Genomic DNA, 20,356 nt, shown 5'->3' with positions numbered 1-20,356 from the left:
GGAAGGGACCACTGGTGGGGTCATCTGGTCCAACATCCGTGCTCAAACTCATGGCACAGGATTGTGTCCAGATGGTTCTGGAATATCTCCAGTGAAGGAGACTCCACACCCCCCCAGGCAGCCTATTCAGTGCTTGGTCACCCGCACAGTAAAGAAGGCCAAGCATTTTTGGTGAACACAGACAGCTGCTGAGCACAGTGCTGCCCACCCTGCCAGCCCTGACTGCTCCAGTGTTCGTGCTGGGCCACGGCACAAAGCCCCTCTCTCTTCCAGGCGAGTGTGGAGACATCTCCAGGGTTACCAGCCTGCTCTGAGGCAGGAGGACTGGAGGGTTCCCCCTCCCTCCCCACTGCAGGGATGCAGGGCCTGAATCCCGTCGTCAGCAGCAAAGGTGGCTGCAAAAGTGGATGCAAAAGGCAGCTGCCACCCAGGCACTGTTGTCCTGGCCACCAGCCCAGTGCTTGGCAAGGGCAGCGTCCCCTTGTCACCACTGCCTGCAGCAGGAGCTGCAGCCCAGGAACCATCAAAGCAGAGGGAACCTGGGCACTGCTGTGCTTGGCTGCCTCCTGCCTCTACACAGGACACCCTGTGCTGCCCCTAGCTCTGCTGTTGTCCACATGTTGTCTCAAGGTAGTGGCTTGCCAGGGACAGGACAAGACACACATTGGCACAGCGTTGGTACCAAGATTTAAAACCCCACAACAAACCCCTTCCTTAAAGAACTTGATGTATCCCTGCAGGATAACAGAGCAAGGGCCTCTTTTGAGGAGATTCAGAGAAAATTAAACACAGGGAAGGATGAACAATGGTCTTAACAGTTCATTAAATTCCCAGCTTCAGTGAACAAGTGAAGCACCTTCAGAGAGCTGCTCCTCAGGCCTGGGTTGGCCTCTGGCTGAGGCTGTGGATCCTCCACCAAGGACAGCAGCGGCACCAGCTCCCGGTGAACCTCTGTGAAAAGCTTCTCTTCTGGCCCTGGTATCTGCTGTCCTTGCCCTTCAGGGGACGGCACTTTCCAAACCTGAGCCTCTGCTTCATCCTGATGAGAAATGCAACTTCCATAGAAGCAGTTTAGCTCCCGAGGAGTAAGACAGGGAAGGTGGCTCTTGCCCACCTGACCTGGCACGGAGCATGGAGGGAAAACCTGGAGTCAATTTGACAGTTATCCCTCCTCTCCCCCTGCTGCAAGTCACCCTCTTCACCAGATCCATCACAGTACTTAAGCACAAGCTTAACCTCTAAGGACTGTGCCTGAGTTTAGGCTCTGCACAGATTTAATTCTCATTATCATCCGCTCAGCTCCCACACTGCGCTGCCAGGGGCACATAAGCACAGCTGATCCAAGGGAGCACCGAGAGGGTGGACAAGGGTGGTCTGCTGTGCCATCTTCTGGGGTGAGCACTGCCCCACAGCTGACCATGGCAGGGTGAGAATCCCCTGCAGTGCTGGTGGGATGGGCCCAGTCAGGGAGACAGGTTCAGGCATGGTTCTGTACAAGGAAACTCATTCCTCTTCCCTCCTCCCTGTGCTCTCTAGACAAGCACAGAAATGCCATTACAAGAACATTAGCAGCTGCAGGATTAAACACTCTAATGGTAGAAAATGAGAGTGTAAAGACAGCACAGATAACCTTAACTCGGCCCCTCGAAGGCACGAGTTTTGATTGCTGTTTATGTATAACACTTCAGCCTGAAGCTAAATTAGCTTGGGAGTTAACTGCCTCCTGCCCTGCTTGGAGCACGAGGCAAGCTGTGCCACCACAGGAAAAGGAATCGTATATTACATGGGTTTTGACCAAGTTATTAAACTCCATACCTTGGAGAGACAGAACCTCATCTTATAAAAGTCTAAGTCAATAAAGGCACTGGGATCCTCCAACAGCGAAAATAGCAGAAGTGCACAAGAACAAACAAATATTACTTGATGTGGACAAAACCTGCATGATATTAAATTGAACTATAGGAGGAAATGGCTGTTTTCATAAACACAAATACACCCTCGCCAAGGTTGGTCATCTCCTGATTTACATGCTCAGCTCTGCAACCTCCAAATCCCCTTAACAGGTTGCCTTAGAAAAAAATGGCTCTGTTTAAAAATTACTTTCATCTGTCTCCTGCCCACAACATCCCTGTCCTACCCAGACAGGAGCACCATCTGTAGCTCTGGTGACAAACTGGCCCATTTGGAAGATGATGGAAACCTTTTTTTTTTTCCCCCTCTCCTGCCAATTTCCAGAAAAGACCCTTCGCTACCACATTTCATCTGGTCCTTACAAGCCCCTGCCTATTGCTTTGGGGGTGCCACCAATTGTGGATGCAAAGAGAGAATTTTGATGAAGAAGTGCCTGATTTGTAGATGGGGAAAAAAATTTCAACACATTTGCACCTGCTAATCAAGGTAGCTATCCATCTCATTTATGCCACTGCTCCAGCAAGCCTGACAGCACAAAATCAGAGGCTGTTTCTTCCAGCATTTGGCCCTGAGGGACCGATTCTCCAGCAGGTCTCTTCAGTGATGCCCACAGAATGTGCAAGTGAATCAGTTTTGTGCATACAAAGCAGGTAATTGTGCTCACAAATCAGGATTTGCATATGCTGCTGCAAAGAGACGCTCTTATCCACGCTCCCGGTGCTGGTAAGGGAGGCCAGAGAAGAAGCACTCCTGGATTGTACCCAGAGGTATCCCAGTGTGTGGTACAAGCAGTGGCACCAGCAACGCTCCCCACATCTGTCCAAAATATGGAGAGTGCAGACAGCAAGTCCCAAAAGACAACAAACCTTCGCTGTTCTCATCTCAAGCAGCGCAGGCAGCAACTGTCAAGAGGATGGGGCGTTTTGGCTGAACCTCCCCAGCCGAGGAGCACGTCCTGCCCTCAGGAGGGACCTGCCTCATCCATGGCTGGGCATGGCCACTCTGTCACATCTGCAGGGAGGAGACCCCCAGCAGCATCCACTTGTTTCTGTATTTGCAGTCCTGTCAGACCAACCAGCCCGGCCGCTTCCAAGGCAGAAGGGACGAGGAAGACGACATTTGGCTCATGTGCAGATGTCGGTGCTGCCTCCGAAACGCTCTGATGAGCTTTGCAACACAGGTTTGAAATTTGTCAGGGGGGCAGCAATCACTTAATTAAAGACTGAGTCACACGACAGAGACGTGAGGGAAGGCAAATTAAGGTCAGGCAAGTAAAATGGATCTTGGCATTTCCTAGTGTTTCAGAGCTTCTGTTTTTGCTGGGGATTATTCTTCGCGCTGCAGGAGTACTTGGTGTCACGAGTCAGAACGTGGTACGGACAGATCCCGTCTAAAACTCCAACCCAAAAGAGGTGGTGGGAAAGGTGAGAGTTTCAGTCTCACCAGACAGAGCATATGTGACCTGAAGCTCTCTGTCCAAACGTGGGACAGGAACCAGTGACACTTCCACCAAGGATAGGTCCTATCCACAGAGGTCTGTCTACACCTTGGAGCAAGGAAGCTTTGGGACCACACTAGATCTCCAGGCTGGATCCACACTGCCATGGAGAGTGGCTCCAAGGGTAAAGTTGAAGTCAGATTAGCTACAAATGTGCTGGAAGACCTCAACCCTGGCTCTTCTGCTCTTCACAGGGGAGGCTTTCATCCTCTAGACAGGACAACCTTCTCATGGGTGCTCTGCCCAGCCCAAGAAGACAGAGGACAGGGGAAACCCCAGCACCCATCTCTTGGGATACTCAGAGAGAGGATAAAATCCCTGACCCGAAAAGGTTGAAATTCAGGCAGGATTTATGTCCCACAGTAAAACCACAGGGCTGCCTCTCTCATGGTGATAAAAATAAATCACCCTTAAAAATAGAATGACATCAATAAAAATGAATCTAAAAGCACACGCAGTGTATCACAGGGTTACAGTCTGCCCCCAGTCTGCTGTGGAAACTTCTCACCAGTTAAAGGCTGGTCAACAGTGATGAACTTCTGTGGTGCCTGGGGCTACATCCTGGGGCAGGGTGTCAAACAGGCACTTCCGAAGGCCTAATTTTAAGTGGGGGGCTGCTCAGGTCTTGTGAAGTTTGGACCTCTTAAGGGAGCCTTAGATTTAGGCTATGAAGATCAGCAGCCCCATCAGCCAGTCCTGCTCGATCCATGCGGATCCAATTGGCACAGACAGGAGAAAGATTCTGTTCTAGCCATGTGAAAACTCCCAGACTGGAGAGAGGGGGAAGAAACCCATTGGCAGATTTCAGGTGAGGGACCTGAAGGCTGAGCTCAAGGCTGCTCTGCCCTCACCACGGGTAAGCAGGGGGGATGGGTACCAGGGTTGGGAGCCGCAGAGCAGCTGGCGAGCTTCAGATCCAGGACAGTGCCTGAGCAGAGCGATTCCCAGGCTAACGAGCATCGCTGCCTTCCCTGCAAACAGGATCTGACACATCCTGCTCAAGCGTGGGGCGTCCAGCAAGAGCGACAAGCTGCTCCGGGAGCCGGGGACGCAGCGGGAGCAGCAGCTGGGCCGGCACGGGAGAACAGCCGCTCCTCACAGCAGAGGCCATGCAAGGATTAAACCAGCCCTGCTCAGTGCCAAGGAGGGCCTGGGGCTGGAGAGTGCAGCCACGGGGCTCTTCCAACAGGGCAGTCACAGTCTGGCTCCATACGGTCTCCCCGTGGTTGCTGCTGGAGGCAGAGTTTTTCTCTCCTCCTCTGAGCCAGGGGACAGCTGAATGCATCTTCCCCCTCCCGCCGAGGTGGCTGCGTCTTGCCAATGTCTGAAACAATCCTTCTGCTCTGTGACATCTGGATGAGAACAGCCTCCTCCTGCACGGTCTCCATCTGCTGGGGTGGCTGCTGTCACCTCCCAGCCCTCCTTGGGACTGTAGGTGATGCCCAAGGCTGTCTACACAGGGAATTCTCCGGCGTCATCGTTCTGCTGCAGCCATGCCTGCCAGTGCCTCTGTGCAGACAAGCCTTGAGGAACAGGAATACTAAGAAGAGAACATTGTCTTGACCAGGAAAATGAGTTCATGAGACCAAGTTCCATGTTTGCATCTCAGCTGAGCAGGGAGGGATAAGAACAGGGTCGCCCCTGTCATTCCATGGGGCACTCATGACTCTGAAGGACTTCTAATTCTGTGTCTTAATGATGGTCTGTGGCAGTGGGAGGCTTAGGAAAAGCCTGCTCCACTGTGAGCCATCCTTCAGACCCCCTGGCAGAACCAGACACCAACATCCTTACCTGCAGCCATGAATCTCATACACAAACATGAAGAGGCTCATTGCTAAGAGATGAGGGAAGCAGCTCACATGGAGAGTCAGGGCTAACCTGGGATGTCACCTCTGCAAAGAGACGGGGGCTTAGGTGCTCTTTAGATGCTGAGCAAGCCAGGAGCAACAGGGCCACTTTTCTCCACAGCACCAAGAAAGTATCCCATGAGACTGGTGACCCATGAGTGAGCAAGAGCAGTGCTGGCTGTTGCACAGGGCACAGCACACCCCACAGCAAAACAGCACAACTTCGAAGCAGATAAACTCCACACGTCTGCAGCTGCCACACCAAAGAACTCATAGATCCACCTTTTCAAATCCCCCTTTTGTGCCCATCTTCTTTACATTTTGCTGATGGGGGTCACCACTGTGTGACCCTGGTGGTACCCCTCAATCCTCTGTGCCTACCACCAGGCTAAAGCAGAGGTGAGCACAGAGGGCATTAAAACACCCAGAGACAAACCTTCTCCCTCGCATCTCCAAGCTTTCCAAGGTCTTCACTGTTCCCCGGCCTCCCTTACCTGTGTCTTGGTCACAGAGCTGCTCACAGGCATCAGTGGTCCTCTGTCCACAGAGGTCTCTCACCCAGGGGGACGTGGCATTGATCTGATAGTACAGGGACAGCTTGGCTGGGTTAAGCCAGTCGGAGATGTCCAAGTAGCTCCCCTCGCTCACCACGAAGCTGCTGCCTGGAGAGAGGGGAAAAAAGTGTGTCAGGTGAGTGTAAAACCCCAAACATGCATTTTGGCCCGGTATCAGAACACTCTACAGCAGGTGCTGTGACATCAACATCAGCAAATAATAATGAGTTCATCAACTCCTGGACCCGAAGAACTTCATTTGACCATTCCTCTCCAAAGGAATGTGCCACAGCTAATGGTCCACCAACTCCTCTGCCCAGATGTTTCCCTACCCTTACACTACTGGAATTTGATTCCCACGTCTCTGTAGAAATGTGGACTGATGCAATTATTCTGATCCATAAGACTGGAGCATCCAGCTCATGGAAACAGTGTCCACAAGACACCTGGATGCTCAGGGCATAGATGGGCAGCAGCAGCACGGGCTGTTCCCACTTCTCTTCTTTAGCTGAAGGTGAGTGAATTGGCCTGACACATATTCTTGTACCAGACACCCCCTCACCCTTTCTTTCCTGAGAGTTAAAAGTGAATTCTTGCCAAAAATCTTTTCTTACAAAATCTTACGCTTCTTTATTTTGCAAAATGTATTTTTCCCCACCAGCATCTGGGAATATGCATCATCTAATTAGCCAAATAGATTTTCAGTTCAGCCCAATCATTTCCTTATCTAACATCTGAGGCCCAGCATCGCTTGGGGGATTTTGCAGGCACAGAGGTCCTCATTAACTCTGATCTTCAATTACATTGATTATAAGACTGCCTCCATAGCAGTGCTGCACAGATCAGAGGGGAGCCAAAAAAACTCTGCCATTAAGTGGTGTTTTGCAAAACTTACCAGGGTAAAAGCCTCTAAAAACAGGGGAGAAGAAACCTGCAAGGAGGAGTGGGCAAGGGGAACTGCCAGATAGCCCAGGAACCCACAGACACCTTTCCACTACGTGTGAGGACTGGCAACAGCAGCAAAATTTGTGACCACTGTCTGAAGATTCAAATCCTCCTCAGTGATTACACAAGGATAGCAAGTTTATAGATCCAGGGTCTACCTTCACGAAACTTTAGGGCTTAGGTCACTTAGTAAAGGACTGGGACAACATTTTTATAAACACCACATAAGATCTTACCTTGTTGAAAGCCAAGAGATTAAAAGAGCAGGACAATAAGCCCACAGCAGTGACCACCCCACATGAACCTGCTTGAACACAAAATCTGAATCTCCTTTTGAAGAGACTCCCTGATGCTTCAGCAAGAAGGAGCCCTTCTCACCCTCATCCTGCACCACATTATCCATGCAAAGGATAAAACAAGCAAAGCCTCAAGTCAAGCATCTCAGCAAGTGACCTCATTTTCAGGCATCCCCAGATCTCAGCACCACACAAATCCGAGCCCTAATTTCACATGAATGCAAGTCTTCACCACTCATAGTGTTTATATACCATAAACATATTCACAGACACATCCCTGCACTCAAAGCCAATGGAGGCTGCCAAGCTACTGACTGTTCAAGCAAAGGAAAATTAGACATCCAGGATCCAGCTGCTCTGGAGACACTGCAAGGCAGGGGCTGCCCCGCCAAGGCTGCAGGATACATCTCAATCAGACAATGGCAGCAGTAAATCGCTGGGTAAACCCCCCAGCACCACTGGAAAGGAGCAAAACACCGAGCACAAAGAAGTATCTTAGAGCCACGTGGGTTTTTTTATGTCTAATTATTCTTTTCCGTGAATTCTTAAAGATAGCTTTAAACGCCAATAATAGCAATTGCTGGTTTCTTTTACCAAAGAGAAGTGCAACACGAACCCTCTGGGAGTGTTTACTATTTACGTGTACGTGCCTGTGCCTGTCAATCTTGTTTTCGTCCTTATTTTTGCAGCTCTCTAATAAAGAGCGAGGCTTGGGAAGCACGTACGCCTTGTTTGGAGACTCAGCTACAGACAACTCCCTCTGCACCCAAAGACTGAAGAGCGAAACCACCAGCTCTTGATTAAATCCCTACTTAATGAACCCCACTTCCAGTTAGAACACAGCCAGCCTGCAAGGAACAGAAGCAAACCAGACATAAAGCAGTCACATCATTAGTATTCAGAAGGATGAAGGTGACTGGAGCTGGCAGAGCATCTTGGCCCAGGAGCTGCCACACAGAGGGCAGGGCCCCAAGGTCAGGTGGGTGATAGAGGAGTCACCTCCAGAGCTCCCCACTACAGAATCATTTAGGCTGGAAAAGACCTCTTTGTTCATCGAATCCAATCATTCCTCCAGCACTGCCAAGGCCACCACTAGACCATGTCCCCAGATGCCATATTCACACAGCTTTTAAATCCCTCCTGGGATGGTGACTCCACCACTGCCCTGGGCACCCTTTCTGTGAAGAAATTTTTCCCAGTATCCAACCCAAACCTCCCCTGGTGCAACTTGAGGCCATTTCCTCCCATCCTGTTGCTTGGGAGCAGAGCCTGACCCCCACCTGGCTACAACCTCTCTTTGGGCAGTTGAAGAGAGCAAGAAGCTCCTCCCTGAGGCTCCTTTTCTCCAGGCTGAGCTCCCCCAGCTCCCTCAGCTGCTCCTCATCACACTTGTGCTCCAGACCCTTCACCAGCTCCGTTGCCCTTCTCTGGATACACCAGCCCCACATGGAGCTGCTCCAGGAGGAGGAAGCAAATTCACGCCCCTGCAGCTAAATTTTCACTTCCTTTGGAAAACCCAGCCTATTTGCTGATGGCAGTATAAAAAAATCCCAACAACTATCAATTCATGAAAGTGCTTCCTAAATCCACACCAAAATGTGACACCTGGCCAGGAGCAAATAACTTCTCTTTCAGCACGAGTTTGGTGTCCATGTAAAACCACAAATTTGGGAAGCTTGAAATTATTTACAAACTGATAAAGCTTTGCAACATTCTCTACATCACAAGATCCTCCCAAATATAATGGAACTGTAACTTACACAAGGGAAGTGCTGGTATTTTGAAGATTAATTACTTATTTTTATTTTAATAAGTCTGATTGAGAAATAATCCTCAATATCGGTTTTCTGGGTTTTTGTTTTGTTTTGTTTTTTAAACAGAAATTAAAACGTTTGAATCCAAAATTCCTGAATTTGGGTTCAGCATAAAATGGAGGGGGTTCTACCTCAGCCTAAAAAAAACCCCAAACCTGGGGAAATCAAAGGTTTTAGTTAATTGTAAACACTTTCCTTCCTTCCTTTGCAGGAGGAGGGAGGGGACAACTTCCAGAAAGGAAACTTCTCACATCTCTGAAGCTGAGTGTGTGGCAGCTCAGCTGGGTAAGGTTTTGAGACAGACACTCTAATCACCTTTGCTCCCACTGAAAACACAAACAAACAAACATCCCAATCTTGATCCCTTTATAGCTTGCCTAGGAAATAAATAACAGCAAAAGACATTCTACAAATATTTTGAAAGCTGAAATTCTGACTATTTCAAAGCCTTTTCACACAATTTTTCTCTTTATTTTCAAAGGATAGGCACAGAGAAAACAGTTTTCAAAAGTCACCATTGCACAAAAATCAAAACCACCTCAGAAAGGGCAAGTTGAGTAACAAATCCTTTTAGAATCTACTGAGAACAAACATTTTCTAAGGGAGAGCTGTTTCAAAATCACCTTTAGCTTGCCAGGAACATCAGCAGGGCTTGTTTTCCCCAATACACAGTCTCTGGATGGAGGGAAACGATGGAGGAGGGAATGGGATGATGGGGGACTCAAGGGGCTCATACTTCTGGGGCAGTGGGTAGTAGACCCTGCTCCAAAGTACCCTCTGAAAACCTTTCTTGAGGACCTCAGACCCTACCAAACCACCCCCGTGCCCAGTTTGAAGCACATCTACAGCCACTGCCTGCAGTTCCCGGAGCAGATTCCAGCACAGAAACCCTCTGAAGACATCCAGAGAGACCATCCACACTGCTGTCCTCTGCTGCCAACCTCGTGCCCCCCCAGGTGTCCTCCTAGACACAAGTTTTGAGCTTCCCATTCACTTAAAAGCTTGATGAGATCCTCCTTAAACCAGAGACATTTAGGTCTCAGGGTAAAGCAACCATCGACCACACCAGGGAATACAGCAACAAAATGACAACTCTCCACCCACCACCACCTGCTCCATCCCAGAAATCCCACTGCAGGACATATCCACTAAGAACCATTGGCTTTATGAGCCAGTCTATGCCACAGAGCTGCGTTGCAGTGTATGGAGAACATCAGCACACAGCTACAACCCCCTCACAACTCCACGATGTCCACCAGCACCTCGGGGCATTGATTTGTTTGGGTTTCTCTCTGCATGTGTTTTTCCCCCCCACCCCCTTCCTTCTCCAGCACTGATCAAAGCTGGTCCAGTTCAGGCAGCATCAGAAGTTCCTGTCGCTCCTGCTGGGGTCTCCTTCAAAGTTCAGGGGAGCTGCTTAAGCCATGACAAAAGAGGCTTGAAGTTTCAACATTTCAAAAATCATTTTCCAGAACACAACAGGATGAAACAGCTCAGAAGAGACATCTAACAAGGGAAAAGAACAAAGCACCCAAAAGCAGCCAAAAGGGTTTGGCTTCTCCTTTCTCTTTCTTTTCAAGGGAAAAGATCAAAACATAATTTTTTTTGAAGAATGTCTATTTATTCCTCTCTCTGCTCTTTTTGTCATCTTTGGTCCATTCGCTGTTTCTTGGCCAACAAAACTCCTTTTCATCTAAAATTAGTATTGTGTTGGGAAGCTATGGGAGGTCATACTACAGGTTGCTATTAATGTATCCATCCTTATACTATCATACAATTCTAATCCTGTTACAGATATTTTTTAAACACTAGAGGAAGAATTATCACTCTTGCTTCATTCTACAGGTACAAAGAATAACCCTATTTGATTTCCTTAGAGACTTTTTTTTTTTAACTTGTGAAACATTAAAGAACATTGCCCAAAGAGACAACTCCTCCCCTATCTGCTCTTTCCCTTGATCAGCTCTCCCTCTCCTGTCCTGGTCCCAGGGAATGAAAACTTCTGCTTCTTAAATTTCTTTCAGAAAATGCAGAAGATCCAGATGGACTCTGGATGCCCAGGACACACCTGTACTGACCTAAGCAAAGAAATGGGGCTTGGGGTAGGATTGCACCCTTAGATTAACAGTGCTCAGCTTCACCATCCCTCTCCTGCTTAGCACAAACCCAGGACATTTTGGAATCATTTAAATTCTTTGAAGTCAAACCCTGAATTCTGTATTCTACTTTGAATCCAGGGATAGTAACACACCGGGTTAAAATGCAAGCCAACCCACTTCACCTTCTTTGTCAAACTGTTTCTCTCCTGACCAAGGCAAAATGCCTAAACAGAAAGCTATGATAGAATGTTTTTAATGTTTTTAAAACAGCACAAGCTTACACCAGACACACCTTTCATTCACTCTTCCCTCAGCTGAAGCACACACAGTTTATATCCCAGAGTGTTTGACTCCAGGATGTATTTTCAGCACATGAACCATGGCCATGGGCTCTCACACAAACTCACCAAAGGCCAAATCCAGAGACCCCAATCCCCTCAAAACACCATCAGTCCTGCCAGAGCTTCTTCACTCTGGCAAAGCAGAAATCAATTAAGTCAAACAAATCTGTGTGTAATTACAGCTCAGACTAGAAGCATCTTTCCTGTGGGAGGAGCAGGGGCACATTTTAAGCATCAAATTGCACTTTCTTGATAAATCTGACAGACTCTCTTTCTTTGGGTTTTCTTGGCAGTCAGTCTTGATTTTGCCCGGGCTGAGCTTCTGACAAGCAACACATGTATTTAAGTTTATGGAGCAGGTGATGGCTCAGCCAACTCTTCCCAAACCCAAGCGAGATGGCATCTGCCCATCCTGCATTGTGGTGAAGCTCATGCTGCAAAGACATCTCCCATGATAGTATTACACAGTGTAATTGTGGAGGTGTTGGTAACAGCACATCTCTGCCCTCAGCAGGCATCTGGGCCAGCAATGGCTCAGACAGAAATTACACTCCTAAAGAAAAGCTTCTCCTTAATGCTCTGTATCTCCCAACTCCCACGCTGCAGCCTGGGGCTCTTCTGCAGTGATGCTCTCCAGATATTGGATAAGGGTTCAGGGAAAATCAGCCTAAATCTAATCACATCACAAAGTAGAGAGGAGCTATGATAAGCTTTAAGAGACAAAGTGTGTGTGAATTGAGATTTTCCAGCCATCACCAAGACCAAACATTCTCCCAGGACAGCAGAAAACACAATCAAGAGGCAGCACATGCAAAGTTAATATCCATGAGACCAAGGTGAGCTACCACCCACTCACTGAGAGGCTGCACATCAGCAATGTTACTTCTTGGGAGAGCAACTCAGAGAAGTAGCATGTTCCTACCTATAGAGCCTCCAAAAATCCTCACTGAGTTGCTGCACCAGTGATGCCACAGGTAACCCATGAATTCTTGTTCAAAAGCCAGCATGGCCTAAGCTTCCAGAGATGGAGCCACCACCATGCTGCAATAATATCCTGAGTTGGAAGAGACCTACAAGGATTATCTATTCCAACCCCTGGCCCTGCACAGACACCCCAACAATCCCACCCTGTCCCTCAGAGCGTTGTCCAAACCCTCCTGGGAGCTCTGGCAGCCTTGGTGCTGTGCCCACTGCCCTGGGGAGCCTGGTCAGTGCCCAACCACCCTCTGGGGGAAGAACCTTTTCCTAATATCCAGTCTAAACCTCCCCTGACACAGCTCCAGCCTTTTCCTCAGGTCCTGTTAGTGGTCACAAAGAGCAGAGATCAGTGCCTGCCCCTCTGCTGCCTCTCTAGAGGAAGCTGTATGAATGTTTGCATCTTTCCATCCATGGAATGGAGCAGGACACTGTTCCTTCTGCAGTCTTCCCTCACCATCCTTCCCAAAGCAGAGGGTAAATGGTGTTGGTAAAGCTCACCAGGCACCAGGAGATGCCCCCTCCCCAGGGATGGGCACATCGTGCCTCTCTCAGGATTCAACAGCTCCCAGCTCTGAACAAGCTGCTGCTGAAACCATCCAAATTCCAACACCAGCTCTGCTCTGATGAATCCTGCAAAGGAGAAAGGCAGAGGCATTTGGCTTCCCTTGTGAACTGAGCTGCCCCAGGAGCTGGGAATGCCTGTGGCAGGCACAGGGCTGGGGGAGCCGGGCAGCACAGGCAGGAGCCGAGCGCAGGTTCACAAGGCTGTCAGAGCCACGATAAAAACATGATGTACTTCAGCCTCCAGGATCCTATTAGTTCTTCATGCAAAGAGCGTTCACGCCGTAAAACCGTCTTGGAATCCCTTTGATCCACGCTGATACAGTTCATAAATTGATGTTAATATTTAGAGTTCATGTCTGGTAACGCTGCAGCCATTTGCTCACATTTTCTTGCCAGGCGAGCAGGCGCAGGAGAGGGAGTGAGCTGTAACACTGGCGCTGAGGTGACCCTGTGATTAAGAGCTGATGAAATAAAATGCAATTTGTAAAGCTGCTCCCAAACACAGCCGCCTCTACCCAAAACACACAGGGCCTGTGGCAAGCCAGACGTGGCACTGAGTCTGCAACAGGGAAGCGCTGCTTCTGTCAAAGCTGTGATCCCGGTCTCTGTACAGCAAAGAGGCACCTCTGCAGCAGAACAACTCCCAGGGGAGAAAACAGCACAAGAAAAAACTTATTTTAAGCCAGTCAATTCCCTCTGCTGATTTCAGAGGGGACTGGTGGGGCTGGGAACAGCTGGAGAACATGGGGGACCCCAATGGCAGAAACCCTCTGAAAGCTTGGAGAGATCAGAGAACCACAGAATGGTTTGGGTTGGAAGGGACCTTAAAGATCATCTTGTTCCACCCCCTGCCTTGGGAGGGACACCTTCCCCTATTCCAGGTTGCTCCAAGCCCTGTCCAACCTGACCTTAGAGACTTCCAGGGATGGGGCAGCCACAGCTTCTCTGGGCAACCTGTGCCACTTACTCAGAGCCCCATCCAGCCTGGCCTGAGATACCTTTGAGATCAGACCTCGTTCTCCATCCTTCTGGCACAAACCTGGAGTGCTTCACATGTAAATCAGAGAGTGTCTTCAGCTTCTCCTTGTCCAACAGGATGGAGACACAGCCAGTCCCCCACCTCCTGCAGCTCACTTCTCTGTGCTTTATGTGGTGAGTGCAAGCACCTGAGGACACAAGCTAATGCCTGGTCACCTCTGAGGACTGCAAAAAATTGAGCAGGAGACGTCAAAAGCAAACAATTTAAAGCAACGCATTTAATTAAAACCAAAATGAGAAGTTGTTGCGAGTCCAACAACTGCAGTCTGCAGAGCTCTGACAATCTTCAGGGAAAATTAACACAGGCTGCTAATAGCAGCATCCAATTCACCGGTGTCTTGGAGGAAACATTCATGGGGGAAGGTAGGAAATAATCTTCAGGTGAAACAATTACTGATGAGCTGCATGGCAAGGACACGATGGCATCGTTCGGGGGGCAGATGCAGATGCATGAAGATTCAACTTCATCTCTGCCATCTTGTCAGATGCTCCAACCTAAAACATGGTCTCAAATGGAAATTCCACTTCCCGCTGTTCTCCTGGCTTTGCAGGGTGGGGACTGGATTTGCTGTCCTCCCTCTGTCGCTCACAGGGCAGTGTCCACCCTGGGAATGTTCATCCAGACTTGCAGCAGTGATGGAGCCATATCAGAGCAGTTCAGAGTTCAGCCAGGAGCAGAGCCACAGCAGAGGCAGCCCCTGCCTGTGTCAAACTCTGAGCCCACAGTGGGGACAGTGTCTGCCCATGCCAAGCTCCAAGTCCATGGCAGGGACTGTGCCTGCCCACACCAAGCTCCAGTCCCACAGTGAGGACCGTGCCTGCCCACGCCAGGCTCCACACACCCAGCCTGCAGCTCAGCAAGGTGCAGAAAGATTAACACATCCCTCCTGGCATTTGCCTCAGAAGAGGAGGGAAGGAGCTTGTAAACGCCCCAAAATGTCTTTGAAGTGACACAAACTTGCTTTATGCCCTTTGCTTTATTTCCACTTATAAAACAAAGCCCTACCAGCCCCTTGCTAAATGCAGCTCTTTCTTCCTTCCAGTGTACCACTGGAGGATCTTACCTACCTCTCCCACTAAAGTATCCAGATACAAACATCCACCCACACCATATATAACCTCTCACAGGCCATAAAAAGGGGAAGCTTTAATTGATACTATATTTCACACTGTTGTGCAGCAAGGACGTACTCCAGGCTGAGCCCTCCAGGGTATCTTTCTCCAGCCCCGACTTCCCTGCAAGCTGCTCCCATTGCTCCATCTCTACTTTTTGAATGATTACTTACAAGGAAAAAAACAAACAAACAAACAAAAAACAACTATTGAACGTACAGCTGAGTGGGTCACATTTTCATAACAGTTTTATTACTCAGATGGAGGGGCTCTCATTCCTTTCTTCCCCCCCTTGACTCTGCTAAAGGGTCCTTTAAATAATGCCTTGCATTTCCATATCCTCATAAAAGCTACTACGGTTCTTTCCATAAATCTGCACCACCTCTGAAATCAGAGAGATGCCTTCTGCTCAGCATGGGCAGAGGCTGTCCCGAAACACAAAGCCCCGGAGCAGCAGAAGGGAGGAGAGGATGCTCCAACTGCTCCATCTGAAGAGAGGATTTAGAGGCACCAACTCATTTCTGGGAGGCAGGAGGTCCCAGCTCTCCCTGCGAGCCACAGCAGCTCCTGCCAGGCTCCACTGGCCCCATGAAGCGAAGGCAGAGCAGCTGTGCAAACCAGGCAATAACTGCTCAGCGGGGAGCGAGGCAGGGGGACCCCATCAAATGAACAAAAGGAAGAAAACAAACCGAGAGAGGAATAAGGGCAATAGAGACAGGCTGGTTATTAGCACTGCTGCTTGGAATATATCCTTCCCAGCTTGGCTGCCAGTTGGCTTCTGGTCCCAGTCCTTCCCCTCTCCTTTCCCACAGTGCCACTCCAGCAGGCTCAGGAGCTGCTTCCTCTGATGCTGTTGCTCGCTGCAGCAGGGAACGCTGCTCTTCTCCAAGGCTGGAGACATTTGGGGGGGCTGCTCCCCCCTCTCCTTTTCCCAGCTTGGCTCTGGCTGCTGGCACTCCGGAGCTGGCTGGCATCTATTTAAAGTTTCCTTCAAAGCTGAGTTCTCAGCGTCTAGGAGAGGGATTTCTTTCAGCCTCTGTCTTTGTTTGGCTTCTCCTGCAGAGGTGCCGGGTAGCGGCTCCGCTTTCACATTTTTCTTGGCTCCTGGCATCTATTGAAATGCTGCATTTCAAAAAGGAATGAGAGGGCACCGCTCCCTCGCACAGGAACATCTCCTGTGAATGCACCATTCCTGCCTTCTCGCAGAGCCTGCCTTATCATCACGTAGAGCACAAAAGGGAACAGCTTCAGGAACCAGGCGATTTAAGCGCACGGCATCACTTACGAGACATGGTGCCACCATCAGGTGCCACGTGAGAGGCTGTTTCAAGACTGATCAAAGCTCCCAGACTCTGCCAGGCCAAACACATCGGCTCTGTTGCCACCCGGGTGCCATGGGGATGCCCAAGCCAAGTCCCTTTTTCAGCCAGTAAAAAGCAGGTTTAACCCCCGCAGGAGATCGCCAGGGAGGAGCAGGTTCCCTGTTCTCCACCAGACTCCAGGTGCTGAGCCTTGGCAAACACAGCCAGCCACGCTTTTTCCTGGGTATCATTAAAATTTCCCAACCCAGCTCAGTTCTGCGATGCCTTTAAATGCTTTGTAATATTTTGCTGCCAGTTAGATGCCACCTTGGGATTTGTTGTTATTCAGAAAGAAGGGACAACTTTAAGAGCTTTTCTCTTCCCAGGCAAGGAACTGCCATCGCATAAAATTATGAGATTTCAGGAAAAGTGATAGCCACTGCAAAATGTCTTGGCTGCTTCTCTGTGAAGAATTTGACTGTTTCTCATAAAAAATATTAAAAAAGTTTTCACAGTTTGTAATTATATTTTACAGTTTCATTACAAAGCTCATTTTAATTCTTCTCCAAACTGTTGTTACCAGTCCTCTTGCCACTTTCTCTTCAGAAAAGTCATTAAGTCAGGACTGGAGATCATCCCATTTCCCCCAGTTTCAAGGATATTAATCTGTTTTATTGGTATTTCATTGTCATTTTCATTTGAGTGTTCTCTGCATTTGCATAATTTGCATTGTCACCCCTTTCCTGGTGACAGGCACAGGCTCAGCTTTTCACTTTCATTCTACGCAGTCTCACTGCATTTTGTTTATTTTCTTTTTTGAGGATACACTGCCTTCCCTGGGCCAGAACCCCAGGCTAGGACCAGGATGCCGTCTCCATCACTTCCTTCCTGGCCAACCTCCAGCAAGTACCAAAACCAGTTGTGAACTCCCAGTCCAAGTGCTGAACTGTCCCAAAGGGACACAGGTTTGCACTGGAGCCACCTTATTCACCAAGTGCAAGAGTTTCTGTTCTCCAGCTACTCAGAATAACCATCTGTGAAGACTGCAGAATATCCACGTGCAGCCTGGACAATCCTGAAAGCCTTTTAGAAACAGGTCAAGGTGTAGACAAGTCCCTTTTTTCAAATCATAAAACCACAGAATCCCAGAATGGTTTGGGTTGGAAGGGACCTTAAAGATCATCTTATTCCAACCCCCTGCCATGGGCAGGGACACCTTCCACTAGACCAGGCTGCTCAGAGCTCCATCCAACCTGGCCTTGGACACTTCTAAGTAGAGCCATTCTTAGCACAGTTGATCCCACCTCAAACACACTAGTGACTCCCACTCTGCCACGAGGTGATGGTTTCAGCCCCTCTCCAGCACTCCCTGCAGCTGTCACCCCTGTGCATCTCTTTAACCATCTCCCTCTCCTCAAAACATTAATCCCCCAAGAGCTGCCCTTCCCTCCAGCTCCCAAAGTGGGGGGTTTCCTAGGGCTGCCCACGCCAGGACACCCCAGCAGCTGCTGATGCACTGGCTCCATGCAGCACATTTCTGGCAGGGAGAAAGTGCCCCTTCCACATGCCCCAAGCAAGGAGACGAGTGCAGGAATTGGAACTGACTGAATAATGGGTCCTGTCTGCTGGAAGAAAATGAAATTTGCCCTCATGTTACTGAAAACTTGCACTCGGTGCTCACTGCACATTATAAAGAAAAGGTCAGTGAAACACAACAAATGCAAGGAGACCAGTTGGAGAAAACAATAAATAGTGACAGCAGCACTCGTCTAATTTTTCAAAGCGTCTCTGCTTTTGCTCAAACCCCAGCAATTCCCCTCCCTGCTGCTGCAAGGGCTGGGATGAGCAGCTCTGCTGCTGCAGGACGGGAGGATGCCTGTCTGTACAGGCTCCCAGGGCTGGAGCTCAGAGGAAAACAGGAATATCCGTCAGACACGATTAGCAGCAATAATAATAATGATAACATTAATTGACATGATTAAGACTGTGGCCTCGGGCTCGCAGACGTGCTTTGCTCCCCGTGCAGAGGGGGATCCCTGCAGCTGAAAACAGCTGGAGCGATTCCCAAAGAGAGGGATTCCCGTGTCCCAAAGGCACGTGGTGGGGGCAGAGCCCCAGGAGGGTCTTACCGTCGGCGATGAAGTGCTCGGGTACGTGCAGAGTCACCTTGACGGTCAGCGGGCAGGAGAGCTGCGAGCCACAGACCACGGCCAGCACGCAGGAGCTGACCGCGATCAGGGTCAGCGCCGTCTTGTTGACAGGGCTCTTCATGGAACCTGCAAGGCAGGAGACAGGGCTGGGTGACCAAAAGGCAAAGATGTACCCAGGGCTTGCTCGGCCTCCCCCCATTCCCGGCATGTATGTATCCCCCTTCCCCAGCCCCTGAAAACAAGGGTGTCAGCTCAGCAGCAGTGGAAGAGCTCCTGAGGTCCTGCACACCTCCCGTCATTCCCATCACTCCTTCTCTGGCTGAGTTTCTAACACTCGTGTTGTTCCCCTCACTGAGCTACAGCAGAGGGTTCATTTTGCTAGAGGAGGGAGAAAACCTTCTCAGAGCCCTGTACAGACCCTCTCCCCAGGAACTTCCCCTCCCCAGAGCCACCCATCACCCCTGGTGAATCCACCCATCACCCACGCTCCCCTGGTGAAGCCACCATCACTTCTCTTCAACCTTGGTTTATTCTGTGAATCTCGTCAAGCCACAAAAAATAACCAAGCCAAATTTGAGGGCTGTCTGTAACCAGGGGATCACTTGCTTTCCCTTAACACCAAGAGAAATTACACCTGTCAATGTTATATAGCACTAATGAGTGCTAATTATTTACACAAATATATAAATACTCAGTCATCACAGAGGGACTACATCGCACAACACAGCGACCTCCACAGCCAGCTGCTTCTGACAGGCAGGAGATATTACAAAACAAGTTTTATTTTATCAGGTGCAGAAGCTCACAGTGTGTCCCACAAAGCAGGATACACGAGATGCCACCTGTCAAAGCAAGTACCCAGCCTGCCTGGTCCCCAACAGGCACCCTCACAGCACATGGATCACTCCCAGGCCGTCATCCTTCTTTTCAAAGGCCACATGCCTGGCATCAGGACTAAGGGATGTACCATGAGCTGAGGAGATCCCATTATCCCATGATTTTGCTCAGACCCAGCACACTCAGACACCTGGTCGGTGGCTTCTATTTTATTTGGAATTTTTTTGAAGCAATAGGTAAAAATAAGCCAAAATGGACCTTGAGCATTCAGAGGTCATTAGAGGCCGCAGCAGATACAAACCCACTGGGAAAACCTCGTGGAAAAAGTGCAGTGTTAGGATGGCTGAATCACCTACAGCTGGGTGGGACAGAACAACACCCAAATTCTGTAGGGAATGGGGTGAAGCCATTGGGAGACATCTGGCTTCCCCAGGAGGTTCAGGTGCTGTCACTGGATGCAGGCTGGGAATGCCTTTGTGTCCAAATGAGACACCCTCCACCAATGGAGATGACCAGGAAAAACCAGGTCACTGCTATCCCATCAACAGGTCTTCACTGCCTGAGAAGGGAGCAGTCCTGGAGCCTGCATCCTTGGGGCACCCCTGATCCCTCTGGACTTGAGGGCTGCCCTGCCACTTCTCTGACTGCACCACATCCCCCACAGCCACCTCATCCAACACCAGCGCCCTGCTTTCCTCAAAGCCAACAACAGGCACCTCACAGAGCAGCTGGTTCCCTTCTCTGGGGCTTGGGATGCTGACACAAAACCACCTGGTGAGAGTGTCCATGACAAGCAGAGGGCACAGCCCTGCACTGAACCCAGTCAGTGGCTGCAAGGCCATTACAGTGAGGCTGAGACAACTGAGCTGCTGGCAGAGCTGACCACATCCCTGCTCAGGATTCAGGTGAGGACACTTATTTATTTTTGGAAACTAGTGCAGCCTCTCCCTGCTTGCTCCCCAGCCCTCACCATCTCATTAGCAAAGCAAGATTTGAAAATTGAACAGGAAATAGGTCCACAAGTTAGCACTTGCACACCCTGTAATTTGACCAAAGCTGCTGCTGCAAAT

General features: G+C 49.6%; 1 protein-coding gene across 4 annotated transcripts in view; it reads right to left on the bottom strand.

The window, feature by feature from the left end:
• The window catches only part of ASTN2 (astrotactin 2), a 324,472-nt gene that overhangs the window by 184,662 nt on the left and 119,454 nt on the right, over positions 1-20,356 (bottom strand). For all 4 annotated transcript variants that reach the window (XM_051807886.1, XM_051807888.1, XM_051807887.1 and 1 more), the window contains exons 6-7: positions 18,429-18,575; positions 5,751-5,918 (exon numbers count right to left, since the gene is read on the bottom strand). In XM_051807886.1, coding sequence (XP_051663846.1) covers positions 5,751-5,918; positions 18,429-18,575 — 315 coding nt within the window. The remainder of the gene's footprint in view (positions 1-5,750; positions 5,919-18,428; positions 18,576-20,356) is intronic.

The sequence above is a fragment of the Manacus candei genome, unplaced genomic scaffold (genome assembly GCF_025592945.1).
Source record: "Manacus candei isolate 608988 ecotype Guabito, Panama unplaced genomic scaffold, ASM2559294v1 h1tg000071l, whole genome shotgun sequence".
Taxonomy (NCBI): domain Eukaryota; kingdom Metazoa; phylum Chordata; class Aves; order Passeriformes; family Pipridae; genus Manacus; species Manacus candei.
Note: the sequence above shows the minus strand (reverse complement) of the source record. Positions and strands in the feature narration are given on the sequence as shown.